Raw genomic sequence first — 20712 nt, 5'->3', positions numbered from 1 at the left:
AAATTACATTTTTTAGGCTGGATTTTTATTCGGGACCAGCCAGCCACTCATCAATACCACATTCTCCAACAAATAAAATTAAATAGAAGACAATAAATTACCGTATTTGCTTAAGTTCTTGAGCAGCTTTCAGGATAATCTCATGCTGCCTTTGAGAAAGGGCAAGCACATTTGCCCCGCTTGTTCCTTGGGTTGCTGCTTCAACTGAGCTTCCAGGCAAGTCTGCTGCAGATCCAGCAGGTGGTGGCTCTTCCTTACGCTCCTCATACTGAGGTCTAAGGTCACCATAATCGGGATATGTCCTCACTGGTAATGGAGAACGCCTAGAAGGTCTATCCCAGTCAGAAGCCCGTAGGTGTGGCGGTTCATCCAGTCTGTATGGGGGCTCATCCCTATAGTCATGAATTCGTAGCTCTCCCCTTGCCCTATCGTTTTCATCAAATGAATATGAGCGACGTCTCTCTGTTTCTGGATCCCAGCGTTCCTCTCTGAGGTGCGGTGGGGGCGGCATGCGGGGAGGATACTCTCTTTCAGGAAGAGGACGATCTCTGTCCCACTCCCCCTCACGGAACTTGGCTTCATGGCGATAGTCTTCAGGTGGAAACTCTGGAGCTGGAGGCCGGCGATACTCACCCTCGCCTCGATCATAATCCAAAGCTTGGTCCTCCTTATACTCTTCATATCCCTCATGATGTGGACCTGGGCGCCACATTCCCCTTGCAATTCCTCGACCCATAGGTCGTCTTCTCATTCCTCCCCTGTCAATTATTTCGTGTGGAGCCATTGGAGGGCCTCGTGGAGGATACCATTCAGAATCTTCTTCAGCTCCTTCATACAAAGGTTCCTCCAAGTGATCCATAATTTCATGGGGCGGAGGTGGAATGCGTCGCCTGCCTCTTCCTACATCAGGATGCCCTGGTTGGCCATATGGGTCGTGCTCGTGGTACATTGGGTGCATTGATTGATCCACGTTGGCATCATCCAACTCCATTTCATGACCTACAGGCTCATGACCCATTTCACCATGAATAGGGTGAAGTGGACCTCCTCGGCCTCGAGTCATAAAACCAGGGTGCCCACGTGGAGGACGACCACGACCAGGTGGAAATGGGGGTCTCATGCCTCTCATTTGAGGCCGCCATTCTTCCCAGTAAGGTGCTCCTTCCTCAGAACACTCAGCTGACTCAGCCTCTGCCCAGTGCATATCATCTAGGTCTCCTCTAGCAACTGCAGGACCCCCTATTCCCATGTGTGCCCCTCCTCTACCTACTGGTGGGCCTCCTCTATTAAAGGGTGGTCCACCTCTCACCATTGGTGGGCCTGCTCTACCCATGGGTGGACCTCCTCTACCCATGGGTGGACCTCCTCTCCCCATGGGTGGACCTCCTCTCCCCATGGGCGGACCTCCTCTCCCCATGGGCGGACCCCCTCGGCCCATGGGTGGACCTCCTCTACCCATGGGTGGACCCCCTCTGCCCATGGGTGGACCCCCTCTGCCCATGGGAGGAAATCCTCTGCCCATGGGTGGTACACCTCTCCCCATGGGAGGAAATCCTCTGCCCATTGGTGGTCTTCCTCGTCCCATTGGTGGCCCTCCTCTCATTGGGGGTCTACCTCGCCCCATATATGGTCCCACTGGCTCCTCATAATACTCTTCCTCTTCAAAGTAATGTTCTTCTGGGACCCATGTGTCTTCAGGACGCATCTCTGATTCATCCTCGCCAAACCCCTGATATGAAGGATCTTGCCAGTAGTCTTGTTGCTCTTCAGATATTCCTGTATCTTCCTCCGGTGGAATGTAGTCATAAGGCATTTCGTCCACCCCCTCCTCCGTTTGTGCAGTATTATGTTCTCTGAACTGGCCAGGGCCCAATTGTCCACGCCCAATTCCACGCAAGGGAGGCTGGCCACGTCCCCTGCCAGGAGGTAGATTTGGAGGTTCTGGTTTTGGTGCCAACTGGTCTGAACTTTGTAGTACTGGTTGGATTTCAGCAGGTATTTTAATTGATTTTTTGTTGTCTGTCATTGGTCCATCGTCCTTTTGGGAATTTTGTGGAGGTGGTGGAGGTTTTGATACCAAAGCAGAGTCTTTTGTTGATGTACTAGGTTTTTCTTTATTGCTATCATCAGTGACACTTTTATTTTTTGCTTCCTCAGACTCTTTCTTACTTTTTAATGTCTGAGGAATAGGGTCATTTTGAATAAAAAAGCCATCTGATCCAAGCAAATTATCATCCGTCAAGTCATCAGCTGTTGACTTATTTGGTATACTTTCATCTTTGTTAGACAGTGGTTGAGCAGGTGCTTTTGGCAGGGTTGTTGATTCTGAACTTGCAGGATTTTGAATATCGGTCTCCAATTTAGGTTCAGGACCTAGTTGCTGTTTTAACTGAGGGGCTGAAGGAGATTCAAAAAGTGGTGGAGGGCAAGGGGGTCTTGAGGAATCCAATCTAGATTGCTGTCCAAAATTAGGCTGGTCATGTCTGGGTGGATTATCGAAGCGGGGCCGTGGCTGGTCGAACCTCGGAGGACCATCAAAGCGCTGCCGCGGTTGGTCAAACCTTTGGGGACCATCAAAGCGTTGCCGTGGTTGGTCAAACCTTTGGGGACCATCAAAGCGTTGCCTTGGTTGGTCAAACCTTTGGGGACCATCAAAGCGCGGGCGTTGCTGGTCGAACCTTGGGGGGCCATCAAAACGGTGCCGTGGTTGTTCGAACCTTGATGGGCCGTCAAAGCGCTGACGTGGTTGGTCAAACCTTGTCGGACCATCAAAATGCTGCCGTGGTTGATCAAATGTTGGACCTTCAAATCGTTGACGTGGTGGGTTGAAACTTGGAGGCCCATCAAAACGCTGCTGTGATTGGTCGAATGTAGGGGGCCCATCAAAACCTTGTGGTGGTTGGTCAAATCTGCTGGGCCTGCCATCATTAGGAAAACAAAACTAAATTAATGTTGCTTAACAACAAATATTCATATTTATAAACAGCTAATAAAATACAGAAAAAAAATATTTGCAAATTGTTGTTAAATGTCAGTCCGTCAATATATAAATACCAGTAAAAAACAAATACAACTGACCGTGGTTCTCTTATGCTATTGAAACTTGATGTTTGCATAGTCAAAGGACCAGGGGGTATGACTCCAACCCCACCAGGAAGACTTCCTTGTACAACGGGTCCGTCAGATGATTCTGAATGTGCCACAAAGGTAGGAGGTTGTTGACCTGGAGCTGTAGCACCTGTAGCACTTGCAGCTGTGGCACCAGCAGGACCTGGAGCAGTGGCAATAGCACCAACCACAGTGGGTTGGACACCAGGGTTCACTACTTGCTGCTGTAATGGCATATCTTGTCCAGGGTACTGGCCAAGCTGTCCCATCATAGCACCATACTGGCCTGCGGCAAATGGCACCATAGCAGTAATAGTGGCCACCCTCTCTTGAAGATGAGCATTGGTAGCATTCATCTGCTCTTGCCACTGCTTCCATTGGAGTTCATAGTCCTGCAACTGGTCTTTGTGAGGATAAGATTGAAACTGCTCATGCCACAAAGCAAAAGAACTATTCCAGTTTTGGAATAAAGGTATGAACTGCTGGTGTTGCATTTCATAGTGCCTCAGTTGCAGTTCCGCAGACATCGTCTGCAATAGAAACAAAAATAATGTTATTGATTTTAAGCACTATTTACAAATAAACAAAGAAACAGCAGCAAAAAATGTAAGCTGACGTTATGTTGGGCTTTTACCAACCTGCAGGTTTGGAGGTTGCTGAATCAGTCGTTGATACTGTTCAAGAATCTGTTGAAGTTTTTCATGTTGCTGCATGAGAGCTTGGTATTGCAAGCTAACTCTCTGCTGTTGCACCTGCTGCCATTGTGCTGCTGCAGCCTGCAATTGCTGAAGACGAGCAGCTTCCTCTGGGTCTTTTGGAGCATCAGGCTTCAAACAAAATCAAGCAAAGATTAGGGGTAAGCATAGTGTTTTATATCCAACACGTTTGATATATTTGTAGAACCACAGAGTGCAATTTGCAATGAAAGTAAATATTTCAAAGTTAAGTCAAAGCATCATCGAGATCACCCACTAAAAGCAGCTAACAAAACACATCTTAAACATTGCTAAAGCTTGTTAACAACTAGACTGGAAAATACATTGCTTATGGGTGGAGACCTACAATATCACAAACATAAGTTGGAAGATAAATAAAATATTTGGATTGTGTTACAAAGTAGGGCTGGGTATGTTTACAGTGCAGTTGGTTGCATAACCTAAATGTGCACATCAGTGTCTTGTATTTGACACTATGTTTAGATATTTGACATTAGTGGCATCAAAGTCACCATTGAAGATACTTGGGCATGTCATATTTTGGAACGAGGCAGCACTGCACACTTGAAAAGCTTAAAATATCCTTTATAAAGATTTTCTAATGCCTAATCATTTCTAACACAAAAATGCTTCCCATCTTTCAAACTGGTCAAAGAAGCTTTGGTAAATTTCCACCTCAACAGATAGGAGTTCAACTTAGCAAAACTGTGTAAAAAACATATGTCTCTGGTAATTTCAGTTTATGTGAAAATTTTGCAACCCAACCCTACTCAGAATATGGCAAGCATTATGAGAACTGAGGCAAAATATGCATGGGCATAAAAATGATGGGGAAAATGGGCATAAAATGATGGGGGAAATGGGCATAAAATGATGGGGGAAATGGGCAGTAAGACTTACTGTGTCTGTAAAATTAGGTGAGTTTCCTACATTTGCACTCTGTAAAATTATGCAAACAACATATACATTTAGACTGTGAGGCATTTACATATCTTAATATGTTCTTAAAGGCAAATGTGGAAAAGCTTTTTAAAAATTACTCATCAGCATATTAGTTGTTTAATAATAAATGCATGAATAAGGGTTCTGTGAATTGGTGCAGAGGTAAAATCAATTACACAATCTACAGTTATTTTATGACTTTTTTCTTTATTCTTTTAGAACAAATAAATGCTTAAATAGTACATTGGAGAATTCCATTGCATTTACATGATACTACATTACACTAAAAGAGAAACAAGAAAAACTATAGAACAAATTATCAGTATTAACTGCATCACCAAAAGGGCCTTACACAACGTCTTTAACAAGAACTTAACAAAAAGAAACCCGACAGAGATAATTTATGAATATCAATATAAGTGTAGGAAAACTTACCTTTACTTCTACAGGAGGTGGGGGTGGCACAGGTGGTTCTTCTCTTGGTGGCGGTGGCGGGGGTGTGCCTTTTGGTGGTTCTAAGGGAGGGGGAGGAGGCATTGCCTGACTGGGTGGTTGTGGCGTCAGAAAGGCATTGCCTGCTGTCTGATTTTGCTGGGCTTTCTCATGCCTCAGTTTCTGTAAATTCTGAAGATGCTGTTTGTACCACACATTCTGTTGATCCTGAAAGAAACAACGGCATCACAAAATAAAGTAGGTGAGGATTATGCCTTTTCATCATTCTTATAGACGCGTTATTGCTTACAGAGTTTAGATGTCTTACTTATAAGAAAGCATGTTTAAAATGTTTTGGCAGTTGCTTTTGGACATTTTCAACACAATAAATAATTAAATCAATTATGAGTAAAGCTGCTTTTGCTTTCAGACTCTAGACCCTTGAATTTAACTTGAAGAAAAATAATTTTACTTACAAGATGCTTCAATGTTAAGCCTATCCACCAGGGAGCATGTGCACAATAACACTGACAGTAGCTACAGGTCAAACATATTTACTTTGCTATGATTGAAACACATTCCTAATTTTCAAAAACAACCAATAAAAGTAAGAAATAAAATAAGGACAACCAATAGCCACATTTTTAGCAATTTGTTTACCAAAATATTTTTAAATAAAATGTTAATTTTATTACTTTAAATTTCAAACATGTAAGCAGACATAATAGACTGCACCAAAGTTGTAGTTTCTCTTTTTTACTTTAACGGGTAAGAAACAAATAAAAGACAAGACGAAGTATTCATTAAACAAACCACTACCAAAACAGGCTTCTGCTTTAGCAATGTAATAAGCTATTATGCTATGTAATTAAGACTCCTAAGACCATTGCCATTTAAATTTAACTTTATGAATTTTAGAAAAATGTATCCAACTCTTAAATAGAATTCTTTACTTGCAATTAAAGTCCTCTTATACATACATACATACATACATACATACATACATACATACATACATACATACATACAAGGGTTAATTAGCTTTGATGACTTATTTCTGTACACATCAAGCCTCATAATGGCAAATAAAGGCACATTAAACATTTTTTTTTATCTTTTGTGACTTTTCTTTGGACCAACACAGAAATATTTACCAAGCTGATTTTTGTGCAATTGCTCATATCTTCAATAAAACAGTGTTAAAAATATTGAGAAAACAAGCTATTTTAACTTCAGAGGAACAAGTATGAACTTGAGAGAGTGGTTGAAAAAGACCCCACTTGAGCAGAATAGTTTCTTTGTATAACTCTTTCAGTTCTGCAGATAATATCCCCAGTGTTGGTTGCAGCATTATCCATTATAACTGTTTTTTGTTGTCTGAATCACATGTTTTGAAGCAACTATAGACTTAAATCTTGTCATCTGATACCCAAGCTTCATTTGCCTCTATGAGGTCAGTTTTGGATCAAAAATGTAAAATTATTTAAAGATGATTTTTAGGATTTTAACTTATTTGTCCAATTTGAAAATAATGCAGCCTTGTTTCAAACCAAAACAATATCACCAATTTAAGACATTACCTGTAAAGGTACGGATTTGTTATCATTCGTGCTGGACGGGTTTATGTTGCTGGCCACTGGAGCGCCGATGTTGTCCTGCGACTTGGGTGGCTGGGATTCTGGAGGTGGGGGAATCGGCTTGGACTCCGCTGGTTGCGGCTGCGGTGGAGGTTGCGGCTGTTGGCCCTGATTAGGTGGTAGGGGTCCCCTCGGTGTCTGAACCGGAGTCTTTTCCTGCATAAGGTACTGCTGACTACTTTCAGCGCCCTCTACCTGGCCCGGTCCTTCTGAATGCCACGGCGGGGCTGCGTTAAACCCACCCGACAGTCCACCTCCAAATCCAGTGCCGCTGTTACCGTGGTGTAACACGGATTGTAGCTGTTTCTGGTGCAACATTTGGAGCTGCTGCATCTGCTGTCGGTGCTGCTCCTGAAGGCTGGAGAACAACGAGCCGCTGGAGGAGGCCTCGTAGCCGCCGAAACCACCAGGAGCCTGACCTGTTCCGATTGGAGGCTTTCGAGGGCCAGGTCCTCCGAAGCTTTGCGGCGGAGGAGCCCCGTAATTACCCCAAGAAGGAAACATTTTATAAAACAAAGCCACAGAAGGCCAACGTGATTACATGCACAGAAGGCCCTGGAGTGGCTAACAAAGCTAGCAGTTAGCGTCGACCTCCGCTCTTCAGAAGAAAATAGCTACATTGTCAATTCATTTTATGACCAGCGATACAGTTAATTAGGTTACAAAAACAAAATGAATTGTTATCGCATGCAAGACTAGTTAAACTATTTAGAAATTTCACACAAAAATATTTGATACGTTTAGACGCTTTGTGTCGTTGAATGGCCGACTATTACAGGAGCACGCAGCTGAAACCGGAAATACGTCACTCATTACGTGATCGTTTCCTATAATAGGTCTTAGAAAAGACCTATTAATATATTTTTTAAAATTGTCATTCCTTGCTAACCTCTTGTATAAAAGCTCTTGCTCGTGTAAATAGACCTTTATCTTACTTAAACCGTCACGTAAAACAATGAAAAGTTTTGTTTGATTTGTTCTTTTTTACGGTGGACCATGACTGTTTCGTGAAGCATGCATGGGAACGTCACAAAAGGGAACGTCACAAAAAATCTAGTATCATGAATTATTATAAAATATCAATAACACCTTCTTAAAGAGGCTACTCGGGTACTGACTGATTATAACATTTGATTTATTTTTGAACATTATATAACCATTCTATTAAAGAGTTTTTTTAAAAAAAAGACGAAATATGAATATTTTGCACTGATGTTGTTTAGTAACTATTATTATTTAGAAAGGTATCTTTTCACAACATAAAGGATGGTAACCAATACTAATAGAAGATAATGTATGTTAGAACAGTGTAAATTACTTCCAGTGATAATATGCAATGTTAACTGCATATTCAGTTTACCTACAAATGGCCGAACAGTCACAGCAGATAAAAAGTAACAGAACAAGAAACAGGTGTATCAACAAGTCTCACGATTACATTAACTGTAGATGTCCAGCTTGGTTTGTCACTAGACTAAATGCATTATACACTTCTCCCACTAGGTGGAGACATTTACATGGATATTCAAAAGACTATTTTGATAACGCTCACACCAGTATTACACAGGAGGATTATAATTACTGCCGGCGAATTAAACACTAAATAAACACTAAATCTATATAATACAAGTAATTTAAACCCAAATATCTAATTGCTGGTAACTGAGCTGATTTCCTAAAATTATTAAATGCTTGCTAAAAGTATTTCTTTCTCATAATTGGTCCAAGAAATAAAATATACAAAGAGTGCTGTTTTTGAAGTTGTGTCTGTTGTCAATACAAATTTCTTTCTCTGCCTAATTACCAATGTTTTGGGTAGTTCAGCCAGTGACCTTAATGGTCATAATTTGTGGTTGTTGTGTGGATTATAAGCTTAAAAGTTTGGGATCTGCACTGATGTGAAATAACATGCAACTGCTCTGTAAAACTGTAAAACTAAATCACATATGAATAACCTAAAACATACAACCAGGGTAGTCAATGCAAACGTATAAACTGTGGAGTACTATGGTGTACTAATACCTCTTGCCCCAATAAAAAAAAATTTAAAAAAACTACTGTTAAAGTACATGAAAAAAAGGCAATAAGGAATACCAATTTCAAACTGCCATACTGTCTGGGGTAAAGTTTAGTCAAATACCTAAAGATCGGCTTAAAAAGTTCACATAGCCTACAAAGTCGTTTTGTTTATCAAAAGAGTCAGAGTGGTGGGAGGTAAAAGACCACTGACTTTTGGTTGCCCTTGAGGCCTGATACACATAAAATAATTTTCCTTAACATCACCAGTAAATCTGTTTTAATTTTGACCAGAACCACTTTAAAAGAACCGTTAAAGCGGATTAATCAAGCCGGTCCTGTTTAATGTCTCCCGTTAATTAGTTTGTCAGCAGTGTTTTAATATTGCCTAATGACTTCATATTTCACCAATGACATTCAAGGGGTGTTAAAAGAGGAGAAATGGTCCATTCAGGCCTCAGTTCTTTCACTTAAGGCGCCCTCAGTGAATAAGACAAGGTCAGGGAGGCCTAGCCTTTAGGGAGAGATAGATTATCAGGGGAAGGGGGAAGGAGAAATCCCATAGAGGAAGCTTTCTCCTCTCTAAAACAGCATGACGGGCACAATGTGATACAGTTAGAACAATACACTGCTCAAGGGATTCATGATACAGCTTAAGGCAGCCACACTGTATAGGATAACTTCACAGTACACAAAAATACTAAGACCAGGGATTCATGCTTCCTTGCTTCGACAGTTTTCATTTACTCTCCTGTAATCTGTTGTAGCAACAATTATAAAACAAAAATCAGGCTGGTTATTGTACTTTAAACGCAATGGAAGTTGGGTCCTTTTGATCACAATCAGCACTTTCTAAAGGTTTCTGAGCAAGAGCAAAGAAATCAGCAATCGCAAAGTTGCGGCTCACAATATTGAGGACACGGCGTTTCCTCTGTGATGAAAATCCTATGTTAAACAAAATGCTCAATGGAGGCTAATAGATCCCCCAACAACTCCATGCACTGCTTCTAAAATGCTTTGTTTGGCAAATCAATTTTCCCATAACCCGGTGAGGAGAAAAGTGATGCGGATTGATCGCACCCCCCTCGACTTTGTTTCCAGAAAATTGTTTGATGGCTGGATAGATTAATTGGTATGACATTTCAAAGCCCTCTCTTGGCTGTCAGCATCTAAGCCTCAGCGTGGCAATCGAACCACGGTCTAATTGTCTCCTATGTAATACCTCAATTCTTAAATTAGAGATGGTTCCTCTATGAACTATTCCTTGTATAAAAGCTAATGCAATCACTGTGCTCAATCAGAAATGGGTTAGCAGAGTGGGGGGATGAAGGGCTGATAAGGCAGGGTGCATAAAAGGACATCACCCAAACTGCTGCGCCAGCACTCTCTTCACTTTAGATGTGGAATATACAAATCAGATAAAGGCAGTCAACAGGCATCCATTGTGGCTCAAATGTGAATCAGCGTTAGGAGGCTTGTTTACATCACTAAAGCTGGTGAGAAAGTAAAGGGGAAAAACGTTCCACTCAAGTCAGTGCTTAATAACGGCTGGTTGAGTATACATGAACTACTGGACTCTGACTCTGACTTGATACCACAATGTCAAACTTTAGCAGTGCATCCAACCAGAACAGACGAGTAAATCAAAGGTTTCAAATTAATATTTTTTGGTATTGCACTTAAAAAAGAAATGCTGTCAGATTTTACGTTGAGCCACACATGACTCAACAATTAAAGTGCAAAAACGTTGATGAGGTTTGATATTAGTTTTCTCTGCTATTAGAAGGCATAAAGTAAAAAACACATAATAGACAATTTTGGTTTCTTTGAACTGAAGTAACAGAAAGATTATTTTCTTATTGCTGTTATTTTAATGGTGTTATGGCCTTCATAACACCACATTTCTACCATTTTTTTCTCTGAATAATCGATCTAGAAGTGTAAATTTCAGAAGGCCAGATGTTTGAGTTAACACAGAAAACTGATTCTAAAATACCAGAGGGAAAAGTTATTTAATAAAATAAGCTAATGATAATGTGTTTCTTTACTTTGGGTCAGTGTTCTTTCAAACAATGACCCAAAATGGTTACAAAAGTAGGTTGTATTCAATTTTTATCCATTGAATAATTATTCAGAAGTGCTAATAAACTTATTTTTACTGTTTTAAATACAGTGCAGGGATATTGGATTTTGAGGCTGTTAATAAAGCGGAGCACTTATTTCATTTCTCGAATTAGACCTGATTATTTTTGTTGCGAAAAAACAACAACTGACATTTGGTTTCTATGGCTAAAAATTTTGATATTCCATTATTTTTTTCTTCATAAAGCAATACAACATTTTTTGTTTCCAAACAAGTCAGAGTAACGGTGCAGCTTTCGCCCTCCACATTTCATCGTTTGTTTACCATTCAAAATGACTAATTGCCCTCTCTTGATTTCCACATTGTGGGCCGGTCTCCTCACGGAGAAAGCTGCTCAGAAGCCATCCTCCCTTCATTTGCCGCGCCTCCCTATCACCCCAACACACCCACTTGCCTTTGAAAACTGTAATTGAATGGGTTTGTATGTCGTCAAATTGATTAATCATATTAATTTGGACTTGTTAGTGGGACGGTTGAGAGCGATGACAATTAGATTAATGAAATTAGTTAATTCTTCTTCTCATGCCATACTCACATTTTTTTTAAAATGAATAAAAAAAAAGGAGTCTGTTATGACAAAATCAGCAATCAAGATTTCGCTGCTAATTGAATGTCTTCCTTTATTAATGATAGGTTTATAAAAAAGACCTTGAGGACGGACTATTAATTGATTAATCAAAATTCTTCAAATTATGCAGAGTATACAAATAAGGAGTTGGAAAACTTGGTTATGAAGAATACACTGCCAAATTTTTTGTTATTTGCTTTATATGAAAGACAAGTCTTGCGCTGGAAAAATATGACCATAATCTCAAGAAACTGCATATTTTTAGTACTTATATATATATATATATATATATATATATATATATATATATATATATATATATATATATATATATAAATTTATTTAATCTTGCATTTTGTATATTGCAGTGCATAACAAAAACAGCAGTGATGTCAGTTAGTGAACACTGCAGAAGACAAAGACATTAAAAGGACTGTTGATTGTGTTGCAATACTGAGACTCACCAAAGTTGGAGAAGTCCTGATTACAGATCAGCTCTGTGTAGAGTAGCATGTCCCAGCAGAACCTCAACCACACATTCATCATGCCTGTTACCGCAGCGAAACAACAAAGGCCCACATAAATATATGTAAATACAGGTAAACGGAATGTGAGATCCTTCAAAACGATAGAGCTTTGAATTCCATTATGCAACAAGCTGTCTGTTTATTATTAACGATCCCCACGAAAAAGGAGTGATTGTTTGATACGATAAAGATGAAATGCTATAGTTTATGCCACCGTGAATCTGATTGGAACGTCCCCACTATTAGAAAGGCCGATAAGAGCATTTATGACTATTTGCTTTATGTCATAAAAGGAAGTGGGCTGTAAGATTAATATGAGCAGCTGCCTGGGTCCGGGTGGATTGGTTTGCTCCCTATAGCTTACAGGTGTGGTAATAGGTTGGTTTATCCTCTCAAATGTGCTCTGTCACACAAATAAGATAAGTAGAGTTATGACTAGCACGTTCTGCATTCACAAAGTGTTATATTCGATATGCACGCTGTGTAAATGTGGGTGAATAATGCTTTTGTTTTCTCTATAAATTTACCTAGACGACAAGATGCTATCTGGTAATGTGCCCTATAGAAAAGTGCTAAAAACGGTGGGTTTCCACATTTAAAAAAACATATAAATCTTGATCATACTGATGCTGCAGGAATGAATTACACCAAGACTTCACCTATTCAGTCGATGTATTGGGTCAGCATTTTTATGTAGCTCAGTTTATTCCTTCTGGGAATTGTTGCAAGTGAAACACACCCATAAAAAGGCAACACCATAGATTCTTCTGTGAATAGTCTGTCTTGGGGATTCTTGCTGTATATGTAAAAAAATGTTCGATATAGAAAAAAAAATTCAAGATGACTGATTAATTCTTAATATTTTTGTGATTCAGTTGAGGAAATTCTTGATTTAGTGGGAGAAGAACAAACTCCATGAATGTTTACAAGTGTTAAACTTTAGGGTCAAGATTTCTTACATACTGTATCCTATCTTGTATCTATCAAATGCCTTACATCCCTTATTCTTTTTTAAACCTTTTGGATGTTTCTGTTTCAAGATGAAACCTGGTAAGTTTTTCAGTTTTTCTGTCATCAGCAAAATCTCCCCAGTCATTTTGTGAAGCCTGAGTCTGTTTCTTAATTGACAGATGTATTGAAACAACTTCATCCCTCAGATGAAGTCCATTACATTTTTTTAAGCAGTGCATCTTGATAATTGTGTTTATTGTTTAAGGTTATTTTTAATTAATGTTTTCTACCTGAGGTTTAAGAAAACATTCCAGTTTCAAATTGGAATGAAAGCTCTAACCAAATCTAAATCTGGTTCAAAATAATATAGACCTGTAACTATTTGAATAACCTTCAAGGTTGGAGTTGGGAAACTAAATATAGCTCATTCTGAACTGTAAACCATTGTATTCTTGAGTCTAATAAGATGAAAAGACATGTCTTACAATGTTTTAAGTCTTTTTTACACAAGGGATAAGAGACAAAATAAATAGATGTTATTTGGCTGTAATCTGGAGTTCCTCAAGGGTCCTTTCTAAACCCTGTTATTTATTTCACATGTATGCAGATGCCCTTAGCAATAAAAGTAAAAAATCAACCAAAAAAAACAAAAAACGTTTGCTTTTGTTAAATTGGTGAATTAAAAATTATTTTAAACTGATTTTAAATAAATATGATCTGAATCTGTGACTTTGCCCCGTTAAAACTTGCCCCCCGAGTTTTGTGTGTCTTTATGGAGACATACAAAACTCCATAAAGAGTTTTGTATGTCTTTTAACAGTTTTAACAAAGTTTAAAAAAAAACATCACTATATTAAACGAGTTTCAGACTAAAAATACAGTGAAATAATTATTTCGATTAAGTGGTCGTTTTAACATTATCAACAGAAATATGTATTTGTGCAATTATTGAACAGTTTTTGTCTGAAAAAATGGAGGCCCAAAGTCGCCACCTTCGTTAACACTACAAAGAAAATGTTGAGTATTTGTCACAGTTTTGTTGCCCCATATTTAGGTCCTCCTGAGTAGCCACTTGATTTTAGACTTGATCAAATGCTGCTGCTGCTGCTGCAGCTGCAGCTGGAGGCTGGCTGTGGTCAAGCCATCCTCATCTGCAGGATCCATCGTCTCTATTTACACAGTCTATCCTTTTTAAACTGCGTTATTGATCTTGACCCAGGTCACGCAGGTTTGGCATCAATGCGGGGGACAGGGATTGAGGTTTTGCAAATGTGAGAGAAAGGGCAGAGAAACTAAACCCAGAGGAAGAGGAAGCAGCGTAGAGTCATGTTTTTCTTACTCAGCATTTCCCTCAGATTCATCAGTTTTATATCAGCAAGAAAGCTCATATTTGAGATTTAAAACTAAAAAAAAACTTTGAAGAAGTCATTATTATTTTTCTTAGAATTAGAAACTTTTTTTTTTGCTACGTTTCACATCTAACAAGTCAAACTTCCATGTTTTGTTTTAGTAGCCTGTTGCCGTAGCTATTTCAATCTCCACATACTGTGTAACTACTTCAGCCGAAACAGTAAACCAAATGAAATGAAAAAAAAAAAAAAGTAAAAGCAATTGATGCAAAATTAGCACATCAAATCCAGGAATTTTTAATACGTCTTAGTTGAATAAATGAGTAAGAGTTATACCACATGAGCTACACACAACTCTTCCTGTTGCTCTGTGTTTCACACATTGTTGCCATGACCTCCCCTCACTCTCTTGTCTTTGAGCTGTAATTCAAACTTCCCACTGAAGCAGCAGCAGCAGCAGCAGCAGCATCTCTAGAGCATTCGGAAAACAAAACATGTCCTTTCTGGCTTAAATGAGATTGAGGGGGACTTTAAGATTGGGCTTAATTGTTGTCTTTTCCACTGTTTAATTATAAAAACACCAAAGCGCTGCCATTGTGGCTCTCTAATTCCTCCGCGTTACGCTAATTATGTGGCGCTAATGGAGGTTTTACTGTTGCAGCGTCACACTCATTAACTTAGCGGTGACACTGCCCTTAATTGGGTAAGAGGCCAATGAGACAAACTTCTGAGATTAAAATTTTCACTTGTTTATGTAAAGACTAGCGGAAAAGAGTATTACATTTTTTTTTCTTCGCACAATCCATAGTGTGCCTTTCTCAATGGTAAATTTTCACAACAGTGCTTTCTTCTATAAACAAGAAGTCTCAACAGCAACTTCAAGAAGCCGGGTACCTGAAGATCACTGCGAGACCATTATAAGGGCCCAGTGTCCAATTGGTGTTGTTCGAATGGCATGTTCTCTTGTGATTCCCATTTTAAAGACCAGCAAAGAAGGTACAGGGTACAGTCCCGATTAGTTGCCAGTCCATCACAGAGAACTCAAAGTAGAGCTAAAAACAGAGCTAGATTTATTGGCGACAGACATGCACACAGACTGGATCGGAAAAGAGCATCTGATACCAGCTTTGTTGTTCAGATGCAAAGAAGCAGAGAGGAGCATCACTTGAATCAATGCTTAAAGTATACAAAACCAATTAAAACTGAAATCTGCTGTACTTTCTTGAATTTGTTTACATTTTATTTTGCAACAACAACCATTTTGTTTTAGTCTATGCTTCAGACGATGGGAGGAACAGAGCTCTGTGAGATGTTAAGTGTTGGGGATTGCTTTAAACTTTACACATACATGCCACAATTTTCTATTTTTGTCTGTGAAGAAATTTCAAAAGCACATAACCTTTTCATTCCACTTCACATTATTTATTATTTTGCATCAGCATGTTACAAAAATCCCCTGACGTTTGATATTGTGTGAAAAGTAAAACTTCAACGGTTATACAGATATTTCTTCAAGGCACTGTAAGTATATGTAAGTATTCTGGCAACAGAAATTTTTTTTTGTCACACACAAAAAACAAAGCTCTAAATCAAATTCATTTTAGGCTCGAACAAACTAGAATTATGTCTTTTGCAGTTCCTGCATTGAATGTGTATTGTGAAGAAAATAAAAAATAATTAATATTTTGGAAAATCCAGCAGTCTTTTTTCAGGTTTAACGATATTAACATTAAATCAACCTCCACTTAGCATAAGCAAAGAGAGAAAACAGACCACCACTGTTTTCCAATCTCCAGTATTCCCGCTCCCATATACCCACACATGCCCTCAATTACCCTACGAGCACCGCATGTGCAACATCATTAATAAGATCCACTAATAATGGTGGCGAGCTCCATTGGCCGTGAGTGAGATTTGACTAATTACTGTAATTGTATTGGAGTCATGCTCATTAAATATGAAAATTGTGTTCTGTGAAATGAAAGTAGCTTCATGATCACTCTTGTACAGGCGAGAAATAAATTAGAGAACAGTTTCTTGCTGTGCAATTAACCACAGCTACCTGCCACGCCCGCCAATCTGCTAACGCAGTGTTTGTGTGTGTGTGCGTGTGTGTGTGTCATGTTTTAGGATACATTTTCCGTGGATATTTGCCCTTACTTGTTGATTGTATTTGCTCACGCCGAATGCATAATCTGCTCACCCATAAAATGTGAAAATATTTTTTTGTAGAGCACATAATTGCAGTTGAAATGATTTCCCCCCAGCTTGCTTCTGCTTCACAACCAGCACAACAAATTATTTACAATATAATTATTTTGTATCACGTCCGAGAACGTGGAAGTGCTTTCATTTCGGTTTGCTCAAGTGTGCAATTAGTGAACCCACAATTTCTTCCTTTCGCATAATAAGATGAATAACCTTTGTTCATTTTTCTCTTTATCATCCCAGGGGATTTTTTTTGAGTAGCTGAAGGGACTGCAGTGTGCCGATGACAGTATCCAGAAAGAGATAAGTCCCGCTACATGACTGAGCTCCTATGGCCTTGGCTTGCTTCTGTTCACTAAAGTAAAAAAAAACAAAAAATCTTGCAATGCAAATGTGGTGTTTAGCTTTGGCGCACAATAACAAAACTGTGTCACAGTTGAGATGCTTCAGTGAAAAAGCCCTGATTTTGTCTGAGGAGATATAGAGGTGAGCAAAGGCAGGTAAACAAAGCATAATGTGGAGGTCAAATGCTAATGAGCGCTCCATTTGCGGCGTCCGCTCACTCTGAAGGCAGAGGAAGACTATCGGAGGTGCCCAGATGCAATAAATCATACAAATAAATAATATATTTTAAGTTTAAGGGAAGACTTTGTTGTGTTTATTGGCCTTCTGAAATGAATTCATGGCTAAGTGCTAATTTCTCCTCGTGTGGCCTTATTAAAATGTCCCATTTTCAACCTATTTACATATTTTGCATGTAAAAGCTGCAGACTTTAACTTCTGAAATCTCAATCTTCTAAGATAGTTTTAAATAACAAAGCAACGCACAAGTTTGACAATTATTATAATGAAATGAATAAGCAGATAAATAAATGAATATGGAATCTGAAAACAAAGCAAAAACAAAAAAAAAGAACCTGAACCTAAGTGAAGTAAGGACACAAGGAAAGAAAGATGAAATAAAGTAATATAGGAAGAAATGACAACGAAGTAAAGTCAGAAAATAAGGAATAACGCATAAAACAAAAGAATGAAAGACAGAAAAGTAGGAAGAAAATAAGGCAAAAAGGGAGGAAAGGCTGTGAGGAAAAAAAAAAGTGAATTCATATTCCACATAACTGTATGCTATTACAGATTGCATACGAACCCTGCAAGGAGGAAAGTCCGTTCTTTTCAGTCCTGTAACATCGTACCGTAACTCACCATCTGCTCAACGGTCAATAGACCATTCAGAACCCTGTTAAGTACTGTAACTTGCTGTAGCAGAGATACAGGCTGTGTGATTTGAACAGATGCGATGCCTTTGGGGGGTTTGCAGCTGTTCAAGGGTCTTAGATACCCACAGCTGCCTCCTCTATGTCTGAGACCCCAGCGACAGAAGAGAATGACTGATGAGGTGAGGAAAAATAGGGGGAAAAAAAAAAGGTTGAACACACTGCTATCTGATCATCTACGCTTCCCCCTCAGTTATTATTGCCGCCTATAGATGGTGCTCAACTCCTTTAAGAAAAAGCAGCAGCTGTTCGCAGGGACGTTCATCAGCAAGTGCCACAGGCTGCGCAGCGGTGGGGTTAGGGATGAGCTGTGGAAAAAGGGAACGCTTACCTGTCCTTGAGCCGGACTAGAGCAGGGAGAAAAAAAAAAAAAAAAAGAGTAGATTCAGCATGTATGCACCCTGCAGCCAGGAGCCATAAATCATGACCTTCTTCAATTTACACAGTGAGCATATTGATGGTTTCCTATCTCCTTCAGTCACTTTCACCTGGTTACATCGTCTAAGACAACACCACTCCGAATAACCATGACTGACACTTTAAGGCCTATTCTCAGGGGACTCACACCTCGGCCGATGAATAATCCTCGTGTGAGCCAAAGGATGAAATGTGAGTATACGGAAAGAGTGTCTGAAGCCGGTTGGCCCGGCACAAGGTTGCATTTAGGAGTGCGATAATAGATTTACTGTGTGTGGCATCAGGAATGGGTGATTAACAGACCAGAGCTTGCCAACGGGCCTGACAGTAAGCTGCATTTTAAAGAGAATGAAACTGGGTTTTATGAGATGGAAAGTCAGTAGGAGGACAGTGGGCCATGCCCTAATTCCCCTCTGTGTGACAGAAGAAAAGAGGAAAATCATCTTGTCTCACAAGTTAAAGAGCCTTTTTTTTATCAAGTGCTTTTGATTTAGTAGTTTTGGGCTTTTTGTGCCAAATGTTGTTTTTTGAAGGGTAGGGAGGATGAAATAATGCTATCTACTGCACTTTAACAACTAATGATTTTAATTTAGTTTCAAGATCCTGTGACATCGAAGAGATGAAATCTTCCATATTGTTGTAATTAAGGCAATGCACATAAAAAGACACCGGCAATTTTAGTGGAGCACTTTATTCTTTAATTTTATTTGCTATGGCAGCAATCATTACAATTGTCATTATTAATATGGAGTCCCATTCTACCACGATTGTCTCTAAAAGATAAAAAATTGGCAAAGTTTTTGTTTATGTCAATTTTCTATTGAGTGTTTTTTTTTTTTTCAATCCGGACATCGTGACTGATTTTGTTTAGGGGAATGCTTTGTGGCAGGCTGATTAAACACAGACTTGCTCACCCAGCCACCCCCTCTCCCGCTCACCCCTTATATTGGCTGGAGTTGAAAGGCCAGTAAATGAAATGACTTCCACAGGATTGCACCACAAAGGACGGGAGTGTGTCAGATGTGCATTCAGCCAGCGTTGTAGCCAACGGAAGGTCAATCGGGACACGGAGTAGACAGCCACCCAACCGTCGGTCTGGGGCAGGAGGATGCCGTTACACCCTGAGGCACCATCTTGCCAACCGCACAGGCGAACACAGATGCCTGTTCATGAATGTGAAAATAATTGGTCACCTTTCAGAATGTTTGAGATGACAACAAAGTGTGAAATCCACAAATTTGTTCACACTGGTGGGTACTTCCTTTAAAATCCACTGACTGCATTATTAAGAGCAATTTTCCTCATATGAAAGCTGCTGTCACAGAGGTGTGTGTCTTACTGTAATTTATTACACCTGCTGCAGTTTATTTAAAATGTTTATTGTAAAAGTACACTCTTTTCACTTCACTATTTTGGTCCCAACAGTATTTAAAAGACCTGTATACACAGCAGAAAACACTGACCTGTGACAGATCATGTTCACTTCTAACATGTTCGGACACATGGACATTACAATTTGTAATTTATGGAAAGGAATAAATTAGGATCCTCCCAGATTGCGCAACAATTGAGCACACGGTGACATCAATCAGCCTTTCTGGGAAAGTTTGAAATACTTAAATCTCAGAAATTCAGTTGGTGTGGTTCTGCGTGTTGAAGTGAAAAGCTGTGGTAAGAACTCTGAGAGTGTCAAAATGAACACCAGAGCACAAAATGTAAAAAAAAAAAAAAAGTACAAAAAAATCTAACATATCACAAACGTAAATAAGTTTTTTGCTACAATTGATATGAAAGGTGTGTAAGGACAATTTTCATTCAGTGGGAGATGTGCAAAAAATAAATCATTGCTGTGTAAGAAAAACATTGAAGCCAGACGGAAGATTAAGAGAGACAGCGTAGACGAAGACCATGACTTCTGGAGTATCATTCTTTTTAACAGATGAGTCTAAAGCTTTGCTATTTGGAAACCAGAACAGAGAAGATGAGCAGAGCTAGAAATGTCCGAGTTCAGGAATGTCTTCCTCCAGCAGAACCTGGCTAGCTAACCATCATATACCCTCCATTAATGCCTGGATTAATCCCAGGGTGCTTGAGGGAAATGTGAGACACTTTGAAAAACAAAACAAAACATGATAGCTGATAGTAATTATTTCTGTGCAATTTCTCTTGAGTACGTATAACTTGATTTCTGGACCAATTTGAGTGGACTACTTTGTGGTTACAGACGTATATGTCCGATCCATTTCTTTTCTCATGTTGTTCTCAGTGGCTTTGTTGCTTATAAAAAATGTAAGCAATCAACAACCAGTTTGATAAAAACATGCGTCTGTGGAGGATCCTCAATTTTATAAAATGAAATTCTTCCTGTACAGGTGAATTCATGTTTATCCCTATTCTTTAAATGAAAAGATCACATTGCCAAGA

At 39.3% G+C, this 20712-nt stretch overlaps 1 protein-coding gene across 3 annotated transcripts in view; it reads right to left on the bottom strand.

Annotated features, from left to right (window-relative positions):
• Window positions 1–7620, bottom strand: part of ylpm1 (YLP motif containing 1) — a 30313-nt gene extending 22693 nt beyond the window's left edge. For 2 of the 3 annotated variants that reach the window (XM_008397872.3, XM_081602662.1), the window contains exons 1-6: window positions 6779–7620; window positions 5202–5426; window positions 4725–4763; window positions 3747–3935; window positions 3079–3638; window positions 102–2918 (exon numbers count right to left, since the gene is read on the bottom strand). In XM_008397872.3, the coding sequence (XP_008396094.2) occupies window positions 102–2918; window positions 3079–3638; window positions 3747–3935; window positions 4725–4763; window positions 5202–5426; window positions 6779–7339 (4391 nt within the window). In that variant the 5' untranslated portion in view covers window positions 7340–7620. The remainder of the gene's footprint in view (window positions 1–101; window positions 2919–3078; window positions 3639–3746; window positions 3936–4724; window positions 4764–5201; window positions 5427–6778) is intronic. The other variant, XM_081602663.1, reaches the window with a different exon arrangement.
• Between the last annotated feature and the right edge of the window lie 13092 nt (window positions 7621–20712).

This window comes from Poecilia reticulata, chromosome 21 (assembly GCF_904066995.2).
Source record: "Poecilia reticulata chromosome 21, P_reticulata-male-v2, whole genome shotgun sequence".
Lineage (NCBI taxonomy): Eukaryota > Metazoa > Chordata > Actinopteri > Cyprinodontiformes > Poeciliidae > Poecilia > Poecilia reticulata.
Note: the sequence above shows the minus strand (reverse complement) of the source record. Positions and strands in the feature narration are given on the sequence as shown.